This window comes from Neovison vison, chromosome 2, assembly GCF_020171115.1.
Source record: "Neovison vison isolate M4711 chromosome 2, ASM_NN_V1, whole genome shotgun sequence".
NCBI lineage: Eukaryota > Metazoa > Chordata > Mammalia > Carnivora > Mustelidae > Neogale > Neogale vison.
In genome coordinates, this window is record NC_058092.1 from 208,007,607 (window position 1) to 208,022,872 (window position 15,266).

Genomic DNA, 15,266 nt, shown 5'->3' on the forward strand with positions numbered 1-15,266 from the left:
CTCCCCAGTCCCACCTCTACCACCCTGTGCCAGCCTCTCCGCTTCTTACCTGGACCAGGGCGGTAGTCCTACCTGGTCTGTGTCCACTCTTGCCCATGATGCTAAGTTTCTGACATGGAATAAAAATCAGTCATTTGAATGGATAAGTCAGTTTCGGGTACGTCCCCATGGAAAAAACCCTCCAAATAAATTCCATTTGAGAGAGAAAAAAAAAATCTGAAGTTTCTGTCACGGTTCACAAATTGGTTTTCTCAGGAAAACCATGTCCCAGAACTTGTCTAGTTGCTGTCAAAATTCCATAAGGGACTACCAAGAAGTATCTGAGTTTCACACCTAGGTGATACCCATCCTGAGTTTGCTTCCCTTCACAGAGCAGAGTAGCTGCAGTGGTGGCAAACAGCCTGGAAAGGGACCCATCAGGGAGTATTCCAAGGCCAACTGGTAAAGCGTTCCATCTCTTATTTGGGAACCATTCACCTCCTCGGGTAAGTCCCGAAACAGCCAGAGAGAAAAAAAGACATAATTTTATTACAACAATAACGAGGTTGGGATGCCTGGGTGGCTCAGTTAGTTAAGCCTCTGCCTTTGGCTCAGGTCATGATTCCAGGGACCTGGGATCGAGCCCCACATCGGGCTCCCTGCTCAGCAAGGAGCCTGCTTCTCTCTCTCCCTCTGCTTGCCACTCTGCTTATTTGCGTGCTCTGTCAAATAAATAAATAAAATATTTAAAAAAAAAAAAACAATAACGAGGTTGATCTTATATTAGCATCAGAGAAACAGAATCTGGATAAAGCTTCAAAGAAAGGTGAGACTATGGCCCATTCAGATGTCAATCCTCTGACCCCTGGAGAAGACCTGCCAATCTCAGGGAAGTGGGGAACCCAAAAGATGACGAGATGAGATCAGAACTCTCATCTGGCTTGAGTCAGGAACGAGGACGCATGGTGGAATGAGAGACACCACACTGCCTTGGAGTCTATAAATTTATTGAGTAGACATGAACTCAGTGTCAGACATATCCAATTTGGTTTGGTTCCAATGTGGCTGATGTCCAACTGCAGCAGAGACGAACTGAGGTAAAGAGAAGACCCGGGGACGCTGGCAAGGGGACACGGAACAAAACAATCCTCCGTTAACGTAAAAGCGGGTGTCGCGCAGCCAGTGAGTCAGTCAGCAGAGGCGGGGAGACGTGGTGTTTAAAGAGCAGGGATAAAACCAGAGTCAGCGGGAGCCTTCAGGAGAGGAGAGGGCCAGAGCACGGAGAGGAGGAGACCTGCTGGGTCACTTGGGGAACACAGTGACCACGTCGTAGCCCTCAGGGGGTGTGACTCGCTCCCGGGCGTGCTTTTCACAGTAGATTTGGTCCTCCACGAAGAAGTGGCCCTTCTGTTTCAGGTTGGTGCCACAGTCAGCGCACACATAACACTCAGGGTGACGGTGGCGGTCTCGCAGCTTCACAAACACGCCGCTGCAGGAGGGAGGCAGGAAAGGGCTCCATTAGTGACAAGCCCCACGGCTGGGGGGTGGGGGGTCTTTCCATGAGGCCCATCAAAGGGCAGATCAGGGCCTCATAAAGCCGCCGCTCATTCCTGGGCTCCTCACACATTACTCGAGAAGCCCTCCCTCTTCAACAGGGCGGCCCTCTCTCTGGTTTGACGTTAGTCACACCCTACGGGTTCTGTGGCCAAGGAGAACCTTCACACCTGGCTCTGGACATAAAGGCCTACGTGGTCTCTCTGCTCTATTTTCCAGGCAGGAATTCTTCCCCATCGCACCCAAAATGGGCACCATCTGGCACTTTCCACAGCGTGGTTTATTCCACCTGTGGGGCCTCCGACACCGGGGAGAGGTGGATACTCACACAATACCGGTGCCACATTTGTCACACATGGGCAACTTCTGGGCATTTCCAATCGACGCTGCCACTTTGGTGACTGGAGCCTTGACGCTTCTGAAACCTGAGGGCTTGCTGGGATCCCCTATAATGAGGAAAACACTTGGGTTGGCCAGGAAAGGTGGGGTTGCCAAAGTTTCATTGAGCTTTTGCAGAGCCGCTTATACGTATGTTCCAGCAAGTTCCTGGAATGAAACAAACCTGACTCCACTGTGTGATCCTGGAAAAGTTCCTTAACCTCTCTGGTCCTCAGCTTCCTTTTCCATATGACAGGAGCGCATTTTCCCCTTCACCACGGTACAAAAAGGATTAAAAAGTACACACAGAGCCCTCCCACAGTACCTGACACCTAGTTAGCCCTCAGAAGACAAATCACATTTCATTCTGATTAGATGCATGCACATTCGGGTATGGGCACTTCACAGTGACTTCTGCAGGTGCAACAAAGATGGTATCTGATCATTAAAAGACAGTGTGTTTGGATGCTGGAAGAAGCCCACGTCACAAGAAGTACAAAGCTGTTACAGCAGAGCATCTCCAGGCAGCCCGACAAAAACCCACCTACCCCAGAGCAGAGCAGAGCAGACCGCCTCCCTGCAGTCGGCCGTGCCGCGTCCAGTGAGCAGCCACGTGGCCCAGCACAGCTCCCAAGCCCTCTACCAGGGGCGCCCAGCAGCAGCAAGCCATCAGCATCTGACATTTTCGTTGTCAGCTGTGACTGGACTGCAAAGCCCTGCGGCACCAGGACCCTGTTTTCCGTGCTTTGTGACATCCCACAGAGCCTCGCAAGGTGCTGAGCATACACCAGAGGCTCCAAAGATGCATGGAAAGGAGGGCAAAATGCCCCAATGAAGGCTTAACGGGCTCTACCTTTGCCCAGCACACTGTGGCCAAGGAGCCAAGGAGGTCTCTACACCAGTGGTTCTGAACAGGCAGCAGAGAGTGGGCCAGGCACCAGGAGAGAGCCCCTAAAATCCACAGAGCAGGCTCGTCTTCAGAGCTGCTGAAGGAGCATCTCTAGATGCCAGGGCCCCAGGAGATCTGACTCTATGTCCGTGGTTAAAACCCACTTCTTGAGACTAAAGCAGCTGCTCTCAGATTTTCCTGTGCAAAGAATAATGTGGGGCGGGGGCTGACACCAGTGCAGCTCACTGGGCCTCACCCCCAGAGTTTCTGCTTCAGCAGGCCTGGGGCGGGGCCCGTGAGGTTGCATTTCTAGTAAGTTCTCAGGTGCTGCTGAGGCGACTGGTCCAGGAACCACACTCTGAGAACCACTGGCCAAAAGCAACAGAACAGTTTCCCATGTGAAGTGAAGGGACGAGGAGAGTCCTCCTATAATTGCAGCCACGCGGGGCAATCCTGGGGCTGACAAACGAGGGTCCTTATCCTCGCATCCATTTGGAAAATGGGTCCCCGTAACCTTGACTGGTGCTTCTGAACCAAAACTTGAGATGAATCCAAGTAAGGGGCATCTATCATTGGCTCGGATGGTGGACTGTGTATTTTGCCCACAATTATGTGTCTCATCCCCTGCCCCGGCCATGCATCTCAGTAGGTCAGTGACTCTCTACTGGGGATGATTCTGTCCCCAGGGGAAGAGTCTGGGTTGTCACAACTGGAGAACAGTGCTTCTGGCCTCCCCTGGGTAAAGGCCAGGGATGCTGCTAAATGTCCTAAAATGTGCAGAACAGTCCCATCACGCGGACTTCTCTGGCCCCATGTCTACAGCACCCAAGCTGAGAAACCGTACTCTTGATGAAGCATATACCCCAGGCCACAGACTTTGGGTTTGGCCCTGTGACTTGCTTTGGCCCATGGAATGGGAGCGGACGTGAGCCCCGTTCTGGCAGAAGCATGAGGTGCACCTGTGTGGTTTGGTCCTGTCCCCATGGAGCTCCAACCTCTGCCTCAGCAGCCAGGCCCCAAGAATGGCACCACCCTGTGCTGGGCTCCTGGCAGGGGGGAGACTCACAGAGCCAGGCCCAGCCCTGCCACAGTGGGCTGGCCCATAGCCCTCATGGAAGGCGAACAAAATTGCACCCTGCCTCGCACTGTGGGCGAACGCTGGGGGACAGCCAGCCGGGGAGATGTGGGTGCCTGATGGAGAACAGCAAGAGGGAATATTTAAGAGCAGCCTGTTTTAAAGGCCCTACCATGGGGTGTGGATGGCGTGGTCTCTCAGGTTTCCCCTGTCAGGGCAGGGACCCTCCTGCACTAGGGAACTGATGGACACAGATGTCCAGCCGGCAGCACAGGAGAGGGGCAGATGTTAGGAGGCTCCAGGGTTTCGCTGTTTTCAGCCAGAAGCTCTATGATTAGGCTCAGGGGAAGACTTGGTGCCGCCTGGTTAGTTGCCTTTGGTGCTTTGATCAGCCCAAGTCCAAGTCCCTTTTTGCCTCCCCAAACTTTCCTCCCCTCCTTGGCCCCAGTCTCAACTTTGTGCATTATTGCCCTTTTTTTTTTTTTCTTTTTGCATTAACTGTGATTTTAAAAAACACAGCATTAAAGTGTCATTTTTGTCTTAACTATTGAGGTTTTGGGTACCCCCTTAAATTCTGTACCCAAGGCAAATGCCTCCCTCCTGTCACCCTAATCCTGGCTCCCTCCTGAGATCTCAGAAGGGCTGGGTGGCCAGCTTCACAACTCTAACATCCCCAACAGGCTCCCTCCTCATGTGCGGGCTCCTGCTCCTGGAGCCATCCGGGCGGCCCACCCCAAGAAAGAAGGAAATGCAGCGACTTGGTAGCGTCTCTGCCTACCCAGACTACCCAGACGGCTGGGAAGGGAAACCGGCTGCCCTGGGGAACCAGCGAGGCGAGGCTATGGTCTTAGGTGATGGGGCTGTTCTTCACAGAATTCATTTGACCAGCAGAAAATTTACCAGGAATGGGTTGCGCTGGCAAGAAGTTAGGAGAGAAGGAAGGAGGAATATGAGAGCCGCAGTTGGTAGGAGAATCCACATCCCTTCTCCAAGTAGAGAAGGGACTTGGATGAAACTGGGCCGGGGGAAGGGTCATCTGGTTGGCTCCATCAGTAGAGTTGAGACTGTTGATCTCAACGTCATGAGTTCAAACCTCAGGCTAAGCACTGATAAAAAGGAGAGAGAGAGAGAGAGAGAGAGAGAGAGAAAGAGCACAGGATGGGAAGGGGCTGCTGTGTGCAGGACCAACCAAGCAGGCAGAGTGTCCAGCCCTGCAGCGCCACCTGCTGGCCCCATTTTCTCCTCTCACAGCCAACACCACAAATGCAAATGTCATTCTGCCCTTCTCAACAAGCCTACAGTAAAAACATTAGCTCCCTTTAGACTCTGGGAAGCTATAAACATTTTCAATTTTCCTCTCTTTCTAGTGAAAGTTGTATGTCAGAGCTTTCTGGGGAAACAAGTGAAAATGGGTTCAGGAAAGCACAGCTATTTTTCTATCCACTTTATTGCTCAACAACCTTCCAGGGCTCCGCATTACTAAAAGAACCAAATTCACGGTCCTTAAGCACCTGGTGGTCCTCCGTGATCTGACTCCAGACCCCGTGGGGATTCTCCTGCAACCCTGGACACCCTGATACTTCCTGAGCAAGTCTCCAGCTTTCTCACCTCAGAGCCCCCAGCACCCACTGTGTTTTCTCAGTCCTTGATGCCTCCTTCCGAGTCGCCTCTCATTAAAATCCCCCTTAAATGGCCAGATGGATGGTCAGCAAGATGGGCTATAGACGCCCTGTACAACATTCAGCCTTAAAAAGGAAAGAGATGCTGACACCTGCCGCAATATGGATGAACCCTTACGCTCAGTGAAACAAGCCAGTCACAAAAGACACACGCTGTATGACTGCCCTCCCAGGAAGTGCTTGCAGCAGTCACATTCATGGGAACAGAAAGCAGACTGGTGGCTTCCACGGGCTGGGGGAGGAGGCTTCGAGGAGCTAGCGATGAATGGATACAAAGCTGCAGTTCTGCAAGAGAGAGTTCTGTGGGTGGGCGGTGCTCACCGGTGCACAATGGTATGGCCATGGCTGATGCCTCCAAACTGAGCATTTAAATATGGTTAAGACCGTAAATCTTATGTTAGCTATAGCTCACCATAATTTAAAAATTAAAAATAAAAAGCCTCCTTGTTTCCTGCAAATTTGGAATTTGATCCAGAGCAAGATGAAGTTTGAGAAATCCAGGACCCTTTCTCCTAGTCCTGAGGCTGAATTTCACCCCAAAGGAGAAGATCCACATTGAATCTTTAGGAGTTTATCACCAAACCCTGCTGCAGCCAAGCCTCGAATGTGGGGCCTCACTGATGGTGGGCCTGGTACTTTATGTGCATCGTTTTCCCTGATGCTTTAAACCATCTGTGAAGGGCGCCTACGTGGCTCAGTTGGTTAAGGGTCTGCCTTCGACTCAGGTCATGATCCCAGAGTCCTGGGATCAAGTCCTGCATCAGGCTCCCTCGTCAGTGGCTAGTCCACTTCTCCTTCTCCATTGCTCCTCCCCCTGCTTGTTCTTGCACTTCTCTCTCTCAAATAAATAACATCTTAAAAACAAAACAACAAAAAACCAGCCATCTGTGAAGCAGCCCTTATTAGCCTCCCTGGACATGTGCAGAAACTAGGGCTCAGAGAGATGGGCAACCCACCTGCGGTCTCCGGGGAGGTCACAGGCAGATCCTGGATGCCAGTGCTGCAAGGGCCGGGCTGCTTTTTGAACCCAAGGCTTTCCCAAATGACAGTAGCCCTCACTACTGAGTGCTTTCCTATGTACCAGACACTGCTCTGAGCTTTAACTATTTCATCTCAAATGAAAACAGGGATTTGAGCTCCTTCCCCCAAGAGCCTTCTGCACACAGTAGATGTATGGACTGAAATTCATGCAGTTTCATTCCATGAGAATTTTACTATAGCTACATATTAAGAGATAATGGGAGAGATTATAAAGATCTGTTATCTCCCTTCTTTTTTTTTTTAGATTTTATTTATTTATTTGACAGACAGTGATCACAAGCAGGCAGAGAGGCAGGCAGAGAAAGAGAGAGGAGGAAGCAGGCTCCCTGCTGAGCAGAGAGTTCGATGTGGGGCTCGATCCCAGGACCCCGAGACCATGACCTGAGCTGAAAGCAGAGGCTTTAACCCACTGAGCTACCCAGGCGCCCCTCCCTTCTTCTTTTTAGCAAAATTTTTATTTTCTTTGGGGCAAGAAGATATTCATCCCAGGGAGGAAAGAACTCTAATTCTCAGACTCTCCTACAACTGGATGTGGGCATGTGACTAAATTCTGGTCAAATTAAATGGAATGATAGTGTGTGACTTCTGGTAGAGAAAAAGCTGGCTTATCTGAATAGAGTAGTCCCCATTCAGCCCTTTTTCCTTCCTGGTGCTTGGAGATGGTTGTGATGGCTAGAGCACCAACTGCCAACTAGAGCCATGAGGTAACCTTGAGAATAGAAGCCACGGGCTTGGTAGATGGAGCACAAGATGGAAGGACTTCGGATCTTGATGAGCATGGAATGGCCACCTCAGTGAGTCTGGGCTTTAGGTCCTTCTCTGTAACATGAGGGCATTTGACTAGATGAGTTCTGCAATATCTATGTCCTAGTTTGGGACAGAATGGATTGACTTTTCTCCTCTCTTAGTTGAAGGGTTTTGCACCCACTTACTCAGAGTAGAGTAAGTTGTGGTTTCTCACAGGTTTTGATAAAACGGTCATTCTCTAGGGCTGATCCCCAAATCACTTGTCAGTTGGCCCTTATACCGGAACTTCATACAACATGACTCATTCCTTCCAAAACGCACAGGTACAACAAGCAAAGGGGGAAACTGCTGGTAGAACCATATCCTTTTAGCATAAAAGAACTTTTCCCGTAACTTCCTGTGCTTGTAAACTGCCAATTTCTCTACGAAGCCTGGGTCTGGGTTCCATCAGGAGGGAACTCTCAGCTCAGGAAGAACTCCCAGGAAGCCCAACCTGGAGCTGGGAGCCTGGGGGAGGGTGGTTACTCTTGCAGAGGGCGCTCTGCTGTGGCCCTCCGTGGTGGTCCCAAGCAAGCAACTCGCTCCCTCCCTCGGTGCAGGTGAAACAGGCTTCATGGTCTGCATCGCCAGCTCTCTCTTCACAGGAGGGCACTTCAGGGAAAGGAGGAAAGAACAAGGGAAGGCAGGCCTTCGGTGAAACCCTGTGCCTTGAGGAAGGCCACAGAGTCGAGGATGGGGTGCCGTCCACAAGGCAGAGCCCCACGGGTGGTCCCTGGGTGCCTCAGGCCTCAGAGCTCACACCTTGGACAAGTTGAGGCCGGCTTCATGCCTCTCGTAAGGTTTGTAAACAAAATCACAGGCGTGAAGCACCTCCCGTAGCCGCACACAGTGTGGGGTGCTTGTGCCGTGCAGGACACCAGATCCTCACACCGAGCTTAGAAAAGAGAATTTTGACCCCCGACGGAGCCCAGAAAGGTCACCCGGGGAGAATGTGGCCAAACTGGGGGTTCGCCGGCTCGCCGGAGTCCATCTACCCGAGAGCAAGAACAAAAGCACTGCCCTGCACCCACCTTCTCTGTGTTGTTGATTCCTTTTCCTTCTGCTTGTCCCGGCCCGTGACCTTCACCCAGTCACACACACCAGCCACCACAGAAGCATGGGATGTGGGCTCAAGCCAAACAAATGGCCGAGGGATAAACAGGGGACAAACAGAATCCCACAAGAGTCAAGCTCACCCTGACGCCTGCAGCCTAAAGCCCATGTGACAGGAAACAGCTGGGCAGGTGTGGCTGGGAGCTCGCTCATCCTCTGTCTCTGAGCTTTCAGTGGTTTCGAAGCCCGGCTTCCCACCGCTTCTTCCGCCCGCTCAGGGCTATACTCACCTTTGTTTCAGCCATGACCGACCCCGACCCAGGCCCTGCCCAAGAGCCTCTGACCCCACGCCGCCTCGCAGGGTAGATTACCTTTCTCCTCAGACTCTAGGATTTCCTGCAAAACCAGGAATGAAGTGGACTGCTTGGGGGGCTCATTTAACTCCTGTTTCTCTTGAAGCATCTTGTACACTTCAGATTCTTTGTCGATGACGAGTCCGCTTGGAAGCTGAGAATGGTCTAAGCTGTAAAGAATGTTTGGAAATTCATTAGGACACGTCAGAAGTTAGGAGGCAAAAAAAAAAAATTCACCAGGCACCCCCTTCCAAGTGAAGACACCCCTGAATCGGGGTGGCTAGGAATGACCCTGCTGGTCGGGGCCCACTCTGAAGTCAGCCGTGAGCCTCCAGCCGGGATTACGAGGCACCGTTGTCGGGGCTGGCTGCTACTTCAATGCAGGAAGAGGCTATTTCCCAAACAGTTTCAGTAATGTGATTACTTTTTGGCCTAATCCCATGGAATGGGAATGCTGTGCTTCTTCCTTAATTACATAAACAATATTATGTCAAAAGACAATTTAGAAGAGGAGAGATGTTGATCACAACCTGACCACTAAAGGCTCGGCTGGGTCCCCTTGGGATGGGCCGCACGCACACTTCTCATGGGGCGGAAAGCAACGTTCTTCCTTCCTGACGCTATCGACGTCTTTCCAAGTGGTATCAGCGAGGGTCTGTCTCCAGAACCTCTCGAAGCCCCCAGGGCGAAACGCCCTGGGCTCCTCACTGACCAGTCAGATGGCCGGCTCTGCCTTGCCCAGCTCACAGCACTGGGGGTGAGGGGGAAAGCCCCAAGCACCGTGGAGACAGCAATGCACCATCAGAGGCAAAGAGGGCGCTGAGACCTGAGCTCGGTCCCCCAGGACAGGACAGGACAGGCTGAGCTGGGGCCTTGTTCCCCCAGAGCCCATTTTCCAGGCTTTTCCAGGAGCCTCTGCTGCCTGGTCTGGGAAGGGGTAAAATGGAAGGAGATGCCAGTCAGCTCCGTTTGCAAGGTCTGTCCTGCACCCCCTTTTCAGCACCACCCCTCCCCCGACCATGCGTCCAGGCCGCCACGGCTGACCACACAACGGGCCACCTTTGTCGTTTGTCCCTGCGCTGCCGTTTGTAACCCCAGGATACTCTCATTTCCAAACAGAGGCCACAGTGACCGACTAAACACAAGAATCACACGGTGTCGTGACGTGGCTCCAAGCGTTCTCATCTGACTTCAGCCAAATATTTACAGTTTTAATAACAAAATACTAGTTTAATCAAGTTCATTTCCTTTGGATTAAATATTCATGACAAAACATAGAAAGGCCCTGAAGAACGCAGCTCTGCCTCCCTTTCCAAACACGTGGCCGGCCAGCCTCTGCTCACGAGGCTCTTGTCACACCGGCCTCCGTGCTGCTTCCAGAACGCAGCAGCCTCAGAACCTCTGCACTTTCTGTTCCCAGTGCCTGGAAGGATCTCTCTCCAGATCGCCCCACGGGGGCCGCATTCCCATCCCCCCTTCCTCTCCATCTCTGCTCAGATGTCCCTCCTCAGAGAGGCTCCACAGGCCCTATTGGGTCTCACCCTCATCCATGGACTCTATGTCCATCCATCTGTTTCCTCACTGTCCCTCTCCCCCTAGACAGTGAGCCCCTGGAGGACAGAGTCTTGGTCTGTCTTATTCACCAGCACATTCCCAGAGCCTGGTACAGGGTCTGGGCTCAGCAGGAATGACGGGGATGAAAGGAAACTGCCAAAGAGATCAATGTGTGACACGCTCTCCCTGCTCCTATGGGGTCACAGGGGACCCTAGAAGGCAGCAGGACCTCCCAGGGGTGTGCCAGGGAAACGGCAGCTCAGCCTCCCAGGCCCAGAGCCCCCCAGGTTCTTAGTCTCTGGTGCTTTTCAGCTCTGACAAATCAAGCTGCTGTAAACATTTATGAACAGGTGTTTGTGCAACCATGAATTTTTATCTCTTTGGGATAAATGCCCAGGTACTTAGTTACATGTTTAAATTTGTGAAAACTGCAAAACTGTTCTGCAGTCTGTACCATTTTACATTCCCCCCCACAGTGTGTGAATAATCAAGTTTTTCCGTATCCTTTCTAGCACTTGGTGCCGTCACTATTTTTTACTTGGGCCATTCTCATAGAGGTAATACCATATGGTGGTTTTGATTTGCACTTCCTTCGTGGGTAAAGATGGCAAACATCTTTTCATGTGCTTCTTTGCCATCAGCATCTCCTCTGGTCCTTTCCTGGAGATCCGGTTTCAGATCCGCCAGCTTCTCAGCCTCCGCTGCTTTTCCAGAAGCTGCCACACTGCAGGGCAGAGGGACGGTACACCCGGCGGGACCACAGCGCAAACATCAGGTGCTGGCGCACTGTCCCCGCGCAGAGGGATGGATTTGCGCACAAGCGCGGCGTCCTCTGTGGGTAACAGAGCTCTGGGCCACCCAGCCCGCCGGGCCGCCTCCCGGGTCTAAGGGCGCAGGCAGTGGCTCCCGGCAAGGGTGAGCGCTCTGTCTGCAGGGCTGAAGCCACTTCTCCAAGTGCCAGTGAAGTGTGCCAGGGACATTTCCTCACTCACCGCCCTCCCACCCACCCACCCACGTGTCATTTGTTCCCATTCCCTTTTAAAAAGAAAACAGGTATAGCGGGGTATAGCAATCATAGTGGGGGATTCTCCCCGGGTTACCACTCCCTCTCCTACTCCTCCTCTCTCATTCCTGGTCAGCCTCCTGGGGCACTTGGGGTACTGACTCCCCCACTGGAAGTGGAGTCAGCCATGTGGATGAAAACTCCAAGAGTGAAAACGCTTTGCTGCTGCCAGGGAAGGTCAAGATGGACGCGGAGAGACATTGTCTCTCCGCAGGTCACTCATGCTGGCTGCCTGGGGGAAGGTGAAGCCAGCCACCAGCCCTGTCCATGGCTGCTGGCTGGTCCCTGCCTTTGTCTCCTTCCCCGCCCTGCCCCCCACAGGGGCCTGGGGGAGCCTCCTATCCCCCAGCCAGATGGGGCCCCTTGAGGAGTGGTCTTCCTCAAGGGCCACTTCTTCCCCTTGGCTCACCTGTTCAGCCCTGCTGAGTTGTATACCTGACTCTCTGTGAGTCTTGAGTTCTGAGCTTGCCCTATGTAAATACATTACATTATTTCTGATAAATCTTTTTTCTTATTACACTCAGAACTATTTTAAAATCAAGATCAGACCATGGAATGTTCTTGGTAGAATTCTTCCCCTTCTTTGGTATATGTTGTTATGTCTGGCGGCCACCAAGGGAACGCTAAAAATGACAAAGCTCAAACCACAAGGTCATCACATACTCTTCCAACACATAGTCTCATAAAGTATTTCTGTGATTAAAAAAAAAAACAAAAAACAAAAAACAATTTACTATTCATTGGGTCCATGGTCAAAGGAACAAGACTGATATAAAGTGAAGGTCAAGCAAAGCTTTATTTCGTGCCAAGCATCAAGAATCAAACCGACTGGCCAGGGCCGCCTCTTGCAAAGAGGCGACCCCTCCCAGCCTCACAGACTAACTTTTATAGAGCAAAGGCCATGTGGTTGAGCCTGGCCATACACAGGTGGCCAATCAAATTACAATTCACCCTATAATAGTTATTTGAACTAGCCTATCACTCTGGTCAGAATTGGCGCCCAAAAGGCAGGGCCCACGTACTTGGGTGGTTAGGGAGGTGCTTTCCTGATTGGATGTCTCCACCTGGCTTGGCTCATCCTTGTATTCTGGTCTCTGTTACCTCCCCCTGACCTGACACGTCCTGGTATATGGGCTCTGTTATCAGGGGCTGGTCAGTCATATTTTTCTGGTTTCCCAGACTTGTTTCTAAGTAAGTTCCTCGGGGCAGGGGGGGGGGGGCAGGGTCAATCTAAGTTTACTGCATAAACAACAAAATGGCTCGCTCTGGCTAAGCAGGCCCTTACACTATTTATTCTCAAATAATGATTACATTGTTCTCCCACTTGACAACTTGTAAAACACATTCAATATTCATTCCTTATTTCAAGGATTGATACATCTAATTCAAAAAACAGTATCATCAGCCAAGAATAAAAAAGATAAACCAAAAACTCTTAACTATAGAGAGAACAAACTGATGGTTACCAGAGGGAGGTGGGGCAGAGGGGACCAGAGTGGCGGGGGTGGTGACAGGATGGGGGAAACAGGTGATGGAAATTAAGAAGACACTTAACTATACTGGAATTAAAAAAAAAAAATCAATATCTTATAAAAAAAAAAACCCCAAAATAATATCCTGAATATGTTACAAAAGTAATTCTAGGACAAAAATAGTGCATAAGAAATGGGGGAAAAAAAAAAGGAGCAAAAAAAAAAAGGCATTCTCATTTTTCATTTATAGTAACTACGGAATAAAGAATTCTATAGTGATAAGGTTTCAAAAATACAATGGACATGACTGAGTCACCAGGGAAAAAAGTAGGGAGGGGGATACTGAAAGTTACCACATTCTTCTGAACCCAGTCTTTACCATTTAGTAACAAAATACAAGTTTTTAATCAAATTCAACTCCTTAAAAAAAAAAAAATTCTTTGGGCTATCTAGACTTTACATTCTTTGTTTCCTAGTTCTTAATTGTCTCGGAGTCACACTTGGTGCTGAAATGTTTCCTGTTTTGTTAACATGTTACTTAAATGTTTCATATTTTCTCCCTCTCTTTTAGGTCCAGGCCCCAGGGCCTGCCGCCACCACCCACCACCCACCTCCCCACCCGTCTGTGAGAGCCAGGTGTTCAAGGATGTCAGTGGTCCTTGGAATGAGAAGAAATTTCCAGTCAGCTTGTCTCACAGAGCAAGATTCCAGAGGCTGAGCCTGCTGGCCCTGTGATCCCCCCAGGACTGTTCCAGCCAAAAGAGCAGCTGAGGTGAAGGTCGGGTCAAAAAGGACAGAGAACAGCAGACTCCTGACTCTGGGCCATGAATCAACACAGCAGCCCTGGAATGAAAGGCTACTCCATCGAAATAATGAGGTGGCTAGAGTGGGGACATAAGGGGGTCTTCAATTTTTTTTTTTTAAACTTGAGCCAGCACCTGTGTGGCAACCTGATAATCCGTATACAGAGCCCAACAAAAACAAGGAGGCCGCAAGAAAAAGTCCCCACTGCTGACACAACCTTAATGGCATGTCTTCCCACATAGTGTGTCAACTTTGGTTCCTCCCTAAAACTGCCTGTTTTAGGACAAAGTCTGGGACCAAAAAAAGGCAGTACTTGAATTATAAGAAGCATCCAGGCAGGCGGAAGATATTCTCTTTGCAAAAATCTTTCTCCCAGGGGTGCCTGGGGGGCTCAGTCAGTTAGGTGTCTGCCTTCAGCTCAGGTCATGATCCCAAGTTCCTGAGATCGAGTCCCGTGATGGGCTCCCTGCTCATCAGGGAGTCTGTTTTTCCCGCTCCCTCTGCCCCTCCACCAGCTCATGCTTGTGCAGGCTCTCTCCCTCTGTCAAATAAATAAAATCTTTAAAAAAAAACTCAGGGCACCTGGATGGCTCAGGCACTTAAGCATCTGCCTTCGGCTTAGGTCATGATCCCAGGGTCCTGGGATAGAGCCAGCATTGGGCTCCCCACTCAGTGGGGAGTCTGCTTCTCCCTCTCCCTCTGCCCTTCACCCGGCATGCGCATGCTCTCTAGCAAATAAATAAAATCATTTAAAAAATTTTTTAAAAATTAAAAATTAGGGGGGAAAAAAAGAAGATGAAGTAGCCATATTTCTTCCTATTCCACCCACTAAAATCCCTGGATTTTTGTAACTAAAATCCCTGGACATCACATATACAAGGACCATGAGACTGGGGAGGAAGCAGAAGGCACACCAGAGAGGGGAATTGGGGCGCGAGGAAGAACACTGTGGTGAGTTCCCTGAGTTTTCTTCTGGCCTCGCAGATCCCAGACGAGTTGCTGAAGAGGCAACGACCCAGAAGGGCAGTGAGTACAGACAAAAGCCCCGAGGATCTGCTCCCTCTCCAACCAAAGCACCGAGCAAGGGGAGCCAGCCTGACACAGCACTGGGAAGCAAGAACGTTTCTCCTGCCCACAAATGCCAGAAGAAAAGACTTCCCGGTGGGAAGTCCAGCCTTCCGCCCTCACCAGGCTGTGATGAGGCACCAAGAGGACACTCCGGGGTAGCATCACAGAAGGCCCAGTTGGAAGCCCAAGTCTCAGCTTGGGACAAAAAAAGCCTGGTGGGAAGTGAGGCCCCTGGCCACCACTCAGCCATAACAAGGCCATCACTCTCCTCCAGTGGTGGCAGTGGAGGCCATGTGGGTGGCAGACCTCTCACTCCTGTCCAGCAGTCAGGAGCAGCCGCAGGTGTCTCACAGCCAGAGCAGGGAAACCGGACTCTACTCCTACCTTTGGGAAGACTACTCTTCAAGGGGGCCCATCTCCTGCTTGGGGGATGGGAGGCTCCCCCAGGCCCCTGTGGGGGGGCAGGGCAGGGAAGGAGACAAAGGGAGGGACCAGCCAGCAGCCATGGACAGGGCTGG

The 15,266-nt window shown here is 51.1% G+C and overlaps 1 protein-coding gene across 1 annotated transcript in view; it reads right to left on the reverse strand.

Annotated features, from left to right (window-relative positions):
* Positions 1-969: 969 nt before the first annotated feature.
* PDLIM1 (PDZ and LIM domain 1) overlaps positions 970-15,266 on the reverse strand; it is a 44,862-nt gene continuing 30,565 nt past the window's right edge. The window contains exons 5-7 of the mRNA XM_044240145.1: positions 8,806-8,957; positions 1,862-1,979; positions 970-1,468 (exon numbers count right to left, since the gene is read on the reverse strand). Coding sequence (XP_044096080.1) covers positions 1,282-1,468; positions 1,862-1,979; positions 8,806-8,957 — 457 coding nt within the window. The 3' untranslated portion in view covers positions 970-1,281. The remainder of the gene's footprint in view (positions 1,469-1,861; positions 1,980-8,805; positions 8,958-15,266) is intronic.